General features: G+C 53.4%; 1 protein-coding gene across 1 annotated transcript in view; it reads left to right on the forward strand.

The window, feature by feature from the left end:
- Positions 1–8811, forward strand: part of ABCG4 (ATP binding cassette subfamily G member 4) — a gene marked incomplete at its 5' end in the record, with an annotated part of 15357 nt that overhangs the window by 435 nt on the left and 6111 nt on the right. The window contains 4 exons of the mRNA XM_015416573.1: positions 2206–2320; positions 3618–3757; positions 5164–5262; positions 8224–8392. Coding sequence (XP_015272059.1) covers positions 2206–2320; positions 3618–3757; positions 5164–5262; positions 8224–8392 — 523 coding nt within the window. The remainder of the gene's footprint in view (positions 1–2205; positions 2321–3617; positions 3758–5163; positions 5263–8223; positions 8393–8811) is intronic.

An 8811-nucleotide genomic window follows, 5' to 3' on the forward strand; every position in this document is an offset into this window, starting at 1 on the left:
CCCCCACTGGATGCCACTTGAGATGCCAGGGATTGAACCTTTCTACGCGCCAAGCAGATGCTCTGCCACTGAGCCAGAGCCCCTCCCCAAAGTCTTGCCGCTTAAAGACCAGTCGATCCATTGTGGCTTCCAAGGCCAAAATCATGCCTCGTCATTAGGGTTGGGTTGCCAATCTCCCGGCTGAATCGCAAGAGTTTTACTGCAGCTGGTCTCTGGCCTGATCCAGCATTGGCTCCTCTTATGTTCTCCTATGTTCTTATGAAAGTGAGCGGCTCCACCGGCCACTGAGAATCCTGTTCCTGGCCAGCATTGAGCCAGGCATGCCCAGATGTTACCAGGCGTCATCCATTTTCTTTCAAGTGTATCTAGGACCAGCAGTTTGTGGATCTCGATATGAAGGGAAGAACGTTGGGATTGGCAGGAAACTCAACGCCATGGCTGCTGCCACAGGCTCTGGAATGGCAGCAGACCCTCACCCCCTGCTAACCGCCTGCCCCCCAATTCCCTGTGCCAGTCCCACGAGTCATGGGGCACAAGCCTAGAGGAGCTCACGCCGGCTGAGACCAGCTGCAGTAAAACTCTTGCGATTCAGCCGGGAGGTTGGCAACCCAACCCTAATGACGAGGCAGGATCTTGGCCATGGAAGCCACAATGGATCGACTGGTCTTGTGGGGAGGGGAAGGGAAAGGAGTTTGTAAGCCGCTCTGAGACTCCTTTGGGTAGTGAAGGGTGGGGTATAAATCCAATCTCCCCCTCTTCTTCTTTTACCTCACAGGGTGTCTGTTGTGGGGAGGGGAAGGGAAAGGAGTTTGTAAGATGCTCTGAGACTCCTTTGGGTAGTGAAGGGTGGGGTATAAATCCAATCTCCCCCTCTTCTTCTTTTACCTCACAGGGTGTCTGTTGTGGGGAGGGGAAGGGAAAGGAGTTTGTAAGATGCTCTGAGACTCCTTTGGGCAGCAGCCATGGCGTTGAGTTTCCTGCCAATCCCAACGTTCTTCCCTTCATATCGAGATCCACAAACTGCTGGTCCTAGATACACTTGAAAGAAAATGGATGACGCCTGGTAACATCTGGGCATGCCTGGCTCAATGCTGGCCAGGAACAGGATTCACAGTGGCCGGTAGAGCCGCTCACTTTCATAAGAACATAGGAGAACATAAGAGGAGCCAATGCTGGATCAGGCCAGAGACCAGCTGCAGTAAAACTCTTGCGATTCAGCCGGGAGATTGGCAACCCAACCCTAATGACGAGGCATGATTTTGGCCTTGGAAGCCACAATGGATCGACTGGTCTTTAAGCGGCAAGACTTTGGGGAGGGGCTCTGGCTCAGTGGCAGAGCATCTGCTTGGCGCGTAGAAAGGTTCAATCCCTGGCATCTCAAGTGGCATCCAGTGGGGGTCCGAAGCTCCGTGTCCAGGAGCTGTGCATGGGCAGCGCGATGATGTCACCTGGAGGTACCATATGGTACCATAGAGTTTTAAAGCCGAAGGCTAAAGTGTCTCCTGACAGCATGCTTGGAGTGATGACGTCACCTCCAGGTGACGTCATCGCTCCGGGCACATCGGCCCGATTCTGGCACTTCGGGGTTGGGGTTCCCCCCGGCAGCCGGATCCGGGCCAGCAGGTCGGGGGCCTCTAGAGCGGGCAACCCTCCCCCCCCCGGGTGTAATGTATTCAATAGCTGCCATTGAATGCATGATGTATGTGAAACATCTAATTGACTTGCCATGTTGAGCTTCGCCCTGGGCTAGGATCCAAACCCATCCAATCGCATTGCTAGCCCAGGAAGCACCTAGCCAATCACCTTACAGCAAGCTCCCTGAGCAGGAACGTCCATGATTGGTCCTTATATGAACAACCGTATTGGTTGGTATTTGTACAGTGGGTGTGGCTACATTAGCCGAGAGAGTTTAAAAGCAGGGGAACTGCAATGTAAAAGCTGAACTGTTCTGTTCTGGCTATCAGATGTTGATCCATGTTGGAGTTGTGTTCGAGTTGAAGAATAAAGCTGTATTCTTGCTGAATCACTCTCCAACTTCGTTGTTAAGCGAGCAACTTAACACCGGGGGCCTGGAATCCCTAGGTGGTCCTCTTCCATAAAGGACACGGGTTTCTCTCCAGGTCCTGCAGGTCTAGACCTTGGAGGTGGATCTGCACGATAAGGCCTTGCCGCATCGATGATGAGATGTTCTTTTCTCTCCCGCAGCTTTACATCCTGAGCCAGGGCCAGTGTATCTACAAGGGCGCCGTCCCCCACCTCATCCCCTACCTAAAAGGGGTGGGCTTGCATTGCCCCACCTACCATAACCCGGCTGATTTCAGTAAGTGATGACCGCTGGTTTTACACGGCTGGACAAGAAAATTAGGTACAGTCGCAGATGATGGAGGTCCACAGATGGCTTGTATCGCCACCTTGAACCAAGAGGAAAGGCAGGGTATAAATGTAAATGAAATAAATGTTAGCCCGGGTAGCTAAATGGAACCTCCAGGTACAGGAGCAGTGTACCAGGTGCTGGGCACAGGAAGAAGGGGGGGCTGCTTCTTTCCTGCCGTGGTTGATCCTGGAACAGGTGGCCTTTGGCTTGACCCTGCAGGGAAATATTCTTAACTGGAAGCCCCTGCCCTAGATACGGTTGACCCCTTTGCGTGGCAATAGAAATGCACAGCTCTGTTTTGAAAGCTGATGTAGCCCCTCGACAGCAGGGAGGTGATGCGGCCCAGGGCAGAGCCTCTGCTTGTCATGCAAAGGATCCCAGATTCAGTCCCTGGCATCTCCAGTTTAAAAAGCCCCAGGTAGTTTGTGATGTAAAAGGCCTCTACCTGGAGAACCACCGGCAGTCTTAGTGGACAGTACTGACCTTGATAGACCCAAGGGCCTGGTTCAGTAGAAGGCAGCTTCATAGCTTCATAACGGGCCAGGGTGCGAGACGCAGACGCCTTACCCAGGTTCAGATTCTCACATCTTCAGTGGCACAGGCTTCCTCAGGAGGTGTTGGCCAGTTTGGTGTAGTGGTTAGGAGCGCAGACTCTAATCTGGGAGAACCGGGTTTGATTCCCCACTCCTCCACTTGCACCTGCCTTGTGGCCTTGGGTCAGTCACAGTTCTCTCAGAGCTGTCCTCTCATGAGCAGTTCTCGAAAGAGCTCTCTCAGCCCCACCAACTTCACAGGGTGTCTGTTGTGGGGAGGGGGAGGGAAAGGAGATTGTAAGCCGCTCTGAGACTCCTTCAGATAGTGAAGGGTGGGGTATCAATCCAATCTCCTCCTCCTCCTTCTTTGGAGGTTTTTAAGCAGAGGCCATGTGGATTCTGTGACTTTAGGCAGATCATGAGAGAGAGGGGGCAGGAATGGAGGAGCCAGTGCTTAGCTCTCGTGGTCCTTTCTTACATGCCCAGGATAATTCCAATCACCACTTCGGGGTCCGGAAGGAAATTTCTTCCAAGCCAGATTGGATCCTGGTTTTTGCCTTCCTCTGGGCCTGGAGCAGGGGTCACTGAGGTAGTGGGGGGGGGGAGGTCGTTGTGAATTTCCTGCATTGTGCGGGGGGTTGGACTAGATGACCCTTGAGGTCCCTTCCAGCTCTCTGTTTCTAACCCCCGGTCTGCCTGCTTCTTTGCAGTTATTGAAGTGGCTTCCGGAGAGTACGGGGACCTCAACTCAGTGCTTTTCCAAGCCGTCCAGAATGGGCTGTGCACCATGGCCGAGAAGAAGGAGAGCCCCGACAAAGCGGACGCCGCTTGTCCCGGGCGATGCATGGCGGTGAGTGTGGCGGGGAGGGGTGGGAGGGGTGGCTTGTCTTCCCAGTTTGAGAATTCCAAATCTCATGCAAACAATCGATTTCTTTGCTCATCTTCAGGTGCGGCTACAGGGTAGGGTCGCCAGCCTCCAGGGGGGTGAGCTGCAGTGTTAGGAAAGTCAAGTAACAAATAAACATACACTGCGAGAAACTTTTGTAAATGAATGTCTTCTGTTTATAACTAACATTCTATAAAGTGCATTGTGTCTCCTTATAACATCCTAATCAGGTATATCTATTCAGTACATTCCGTATGACAATAGCACTCAGTTCATACAATATAACCACTACCAGTCAATTTAGTATCAGTATTTTAAAAGTCAAACCCCCCAATGGGAGTTTCCAGAATGACAAGCCCGCTTCTACTTGCATGGAGTCTTCCAGAAGAATGACAGGAGCGCTCCGTCCATGAATTCTAGCCGCACAGTGTGTCTTTTGTAGGACCGGCAATAAGCATCAAAAAGGTAAAGGTAAAGGTTCCCTTGCTCGAAAGCCAGTCGAATCCGACTCTAGGGTTGCGGTGCTCATCTCCGTTTCCAAGCCGAAGAGCCAGTGCTGTCCGAGACCCAGCGCTGGCTCTTCGGCTTGGAAACTGAGATGAGCACCGCCAGCCTAGAGTCGGACTTGACTGGCTTTCGAGCAAGGGAACCTTTACCTTTAATAGTATGTTATGTTTTAAAGATTCAATAAAAATATCGGGGTGCGGGGGGGGAGAGAAAGTGCCATCCAGTCCAGACGCGGCTGACTTATGGCCACCCGGTAGGATTGCCAAGACAGACAGAGGTGGCTTACCATCACCTGCCTCTGCGTAGCGACCCTGCACTTCCTGGGTGGGCACCCATCCAAATCCTAGCCAGAGCTGGCCCTGTTTCGCTTCAGCGGTCTGACGGGATCAGGCTAGCCTGGGAAATCCAGGTGAGGGTGAATCACTGTTAGACTCAGGGGCTATTTCCTGCAGGAGCACACAGGAGCGGAGCTCCGGCAGTAAGGAGCCCGGGGGGCGGGCACATGCAACAAGTCCCGCCCCCTGCTCCCAGCAGCGCTCAGTCGGGCCATGAGGAGCAAGAAGCAGCCAGGTAAGTTGCAGAGCCCCCCTCCCAGCCTGCCTTCAGGTACAAGCTCTCCCTCCTCTGTGAGGGCAGATCTGCACGTTCCTCCCCCCCCCCAATAGCTAGCAATCCAAAACAGTCCCGTGGAGCCTGAGCGGTGGGTGTTGCCTTCTGACACACTTCCGGTGATGTCAGGGGGTGTGGTATATGCAAATAAGTTATGCGAATGAGTTATGCTAATGAGCTCCTGCACCTCTTTTTCTACGACATGACAACTGGTTAGACTAATGAAGTCACCGTTTTGCTCACGCTCCCCTCAGGATCTGGACCACATTGAGAGCCATACTTTCGCAACCAGCACCATGACCCAGTTCTGCATCCTCTTCAAGAGGACGTTCCTGTCCATTTTGCGAGACACGGTAAGTGCTGGAGACGGGAGGGGGGTGTAGGAGATGTTCTGGAGCCCATGCATGTAAGTGTTGGGAGAGAGGGCGGAGCTAGATCCTAAAAAGAGTTGTCAGGGCCAGTGTTCCCTCTAAGCTGAGTTAGGCTGAGCTAGCTCACAGTTTTTTCAGCCTCCGGCTCACACGTTTTTGTCTTCGCTCCGGAAGGATGGCTCCAGAGCAGACTCATTGATGCAGGAGCCAAATCGCTCGCTCACAGCTTTAATGCCAGTTGCTCACAAAGCAGAATTTTTGCTCACGGGAGTCCACAGCTTAGAGGGAGCGTGGGTCAGAGTTCAAGTTTTTCTATGAAAATCCCGAGTATGGGAACTGGTTGCCGTAAGGGAAAGGCCCTCTGTTCATGCACAGGATCTCTTTGTTGGCACATGCGTTCCGGAATCAGGGCTCGGGGTAGATCAGAGGAAAATGGAGCTTCCTTTCTGAGGGGGCTACAGCAGGAAAAGAAAACGGGGGCTGCAACATTCAGTCCGTTATTAGTTAGGTTAATTTATAAAGAGCCTGTCGATTGACTGACAAGGTGCCCCATATGAATATCTCTGCTGGATCAGACCAAAGAAGTCCATCTCCTCCAGCAGTGGTGGAAAGTGTCATCAAGTTGCCAGTCTGGTGTAGTGGTTAAGTGCAGGCGGACTCTAATCTGGGAGAACAGGGTTTGATTCCCCACTCCTCCACTTGCAGCTGCTGGATGACCTTGGGCAAAGCCATAGTTCTGTCAGAGCTGTCCTTAAAAAAGAGCAGTTTCAGGAAAGAGCTATCTCAGTCCCACCGACCTCACAGGGTGTCTGTTGTGGGGAGGGAGAGGGAAAGGAATTTGTCAGCCGCTCTGAGACACCTTTGGGTAGTTAAGGGAGGGGTATAAATCCAATCTCCTCTCCTCCTCTCCTCTTATGGGGTTTTCAGAGCAAGAGATGCCCCGAGGTGGTCGGCCATTGCCTGCCTCGATGTCGCAACCAGTGCTCCCTCTAAGCTGTGGAATCTTGTGAGCAAAAGAATTCTGCTCTGTGAGCGACTCGCATTGAAGTTGTGAGCAAGCGATTTGGCTACTGTATAAATTAGTTTGCTCTGGAGCCCTCCTTCCTGAGCTAATCTGTGAGCTGGAGGCTAAAAAACTGTGCGCTAGCTCACAACAACTCAGCTTAGGGGGAACACTGGTCGCAACCCTCGACTTCCGTGGCTGTCTCCCATCCGAGTACTGACCAGAGCCAGCCCTGCTTACCTTCCGAGATCTAGTGAGATCGGGCTAACCTGGGCTATCCAAATCAGGTCCGGATTGGAGAGAACTGGGTTCAGATCCTGGTTCTGCCATGAAATTTGCCGGGTAAACTTGGTGCACTCCAGTGCTCCCTGTAAGCTGTGGAGTCTTGTGAGCAAAAATTCTCCTTTGTGAGCGACTGGCATAAAAGTTGTGAGCGAGCGATTGGGCTGCTGCATAAGTTAGTTTGCTCTGGAGCCCTCCTTCCTGAGCCAGGACAAAAATGTGTGAGCCGGAGGCTAAAAAACAGTGAGCTAGCTCACTGCGGTGGCTCAAGTGGTTAAGACGCTGAACTGCAGGCTGTGGAAGATCGGTAGTTCAGCAGTTCGAGACCCGAGTGTGCCACATGATGGAGTGAGCTCCCATCTCTAGTTCCAGCTCCTGCCAACCTAGCAGTTCGAAAGCAAGAAATTGCAAGTAGATAAATAGGGACCACTTCGGTGGGAAGGTAACAGCGTTCCGTGCGCCTTGGTGTTTAGTCATGCCGGCCACATGACCACGGAAACGTCTTCGGACAGTGCTGGCTCTTCGGCTTTGAAACGGAGACGAGCACCGCAACCTTAGAGTCGGATTCGACTGGCTTTCGAGCAAGGGAGACCTTTACCTTTTAGCTCACACTAACTCAGCTGAGAGAGAACACACGGTCCAGTCAGTCTCTCTCAGTCCAGTTTACCTCACAGGGTTCGTTGGGAGGATAAATCGGTGGCAGAGGAGAGCCGCCGAGGGACACGGCCCTGAGCTCCTTTGGGGAAGAGGAGGTTCGAAACGTACCCGAGAGATCGCATCCTGCAGTGGCCAGCCAGGGCCTGGGGGGCGTTCCCTGATCTTGCCTCGGAGGCAGTGAGCCTTCAGTTCAGGCCCTCCTTTGCCACAGACGTTTGGTGTAGTGGTTAAGTGTGACTCTATGGGGGCGTGACTCTAATCTGGGAGAACCGGGTTTGATTCCCCACTCCTCCACTTGCACCTGCTGGTGTGACCTTGGGTCAGTCGCCAGCTCTGGCACAGCTGTCCTTGAAAAAGAGCAGTTTGTGTCAGAGTTCTCTCAGCCCCACCCACCTCACAGGGTGTCTGTTGTGGGGAGGGGAAGGGAAAGGAGATTGTAAGCCGCTCTGAGACTCCAAGTGAAGGGCGGGGTATAAATCCAATCTCTTCTTCTTCTTCTTCTTCTTGCATGGCCTTGCTCAAGTCACTCGGCCTCAGCTGTAACGCTGGAATAGCAGTCAAGCCCCGTGCCGATTTCTCGAGGCGTGCCATCAGGGCTATTTTGGGGCAGGAACGCACAGGAACAGAGTTCCGGCTGGCTTCAGAGTTGGCCACGCCCACTATAGTCAAAACCTATGTGCACATGGCTACAGAGGGAAGGCCTGGAGAGTGACACACACACCCCGGAGACTCCAAGGGAGCCCTGGACGGATCGGGGAGGCATTTAAATGCCTTCCCCGGCCTGTCCAAGGGCCGGCTTGCCCAGGCGCTCCACAGCCGCAGGGTGCCCGGGCGAGCCAAGGGAAAGCATGGGGTGTGGCCTAATATGCAAATGAGTTTCTGCTGTTGGGTGTGGCCTATTATGCTAATGAGTTCCTGCTGGGCTTTTTCTACAAAAAGAGCCCTGCGTGCCATCCTGGGCGAGCCGGTGAGAGTTAAGTGCCCCGTCTTGCCTCACACAGGTGCTCACCCACCTGCGGTTCATGTCGCACATCTGCATCGGTGTGTTGATCGGCCTACTCTACCTGCACATCGGCAACGATGCCGCCAAGGTCTTCAACAACACGGGCTTCCTTTTCTTCTCCATGCTCTTCGTCATGTTCGCCGCCCTGATGCCCACCGTCCTCACTTGTAAGCACCCGAATCCAGTCCGGGGGCTGTTCTGGAGGGAAACGATGAGATGCTTCATGTGATTTGCTGTGGTATTTCCACACACACACACACACAAACGGATGCATGACGCTGGTGCTCCTAATTCCCCCAGAGGGGTGGCGGTCGGGGAACAAGCCCTCAAGTCGCAGCTGACTGATGGCAACCCTTCATGGGTTTTTCAGGGCAAGAGACGTTCAGAGGTAGTTTGCCATGGCCTGCCTCTGCGTAGCAACCCTGGACTTCCTTGGTGGTCTCCCATCCAAGTCCTAATCACGCCCGCCCCGCGTAGCTTCCAAGATCTAGTGAGATCAGGATAGCCTGGGCTATTCCAGTCCAGGCAAGAGACAAACGGAGGAGGTTGGCTATTGCCTGCCTCTGCGTAGCAACCCTGGACTTCC

Source organism: Gekko japonicus, unplaced genomic scaffold (assembly GCF_001447785.1).
Source record: "Gekko japonicus isolate JY-2015 unplaced genomic scaffold, Gekko_japonicus_V1.1 scaffold3718, whole genome shotgun sequence".
NCBI lineage: Eukaryota > Metazoa > Chordata > Lepidosauria > Squamata > Gekkonidae > Gekko > Gekko japonicus.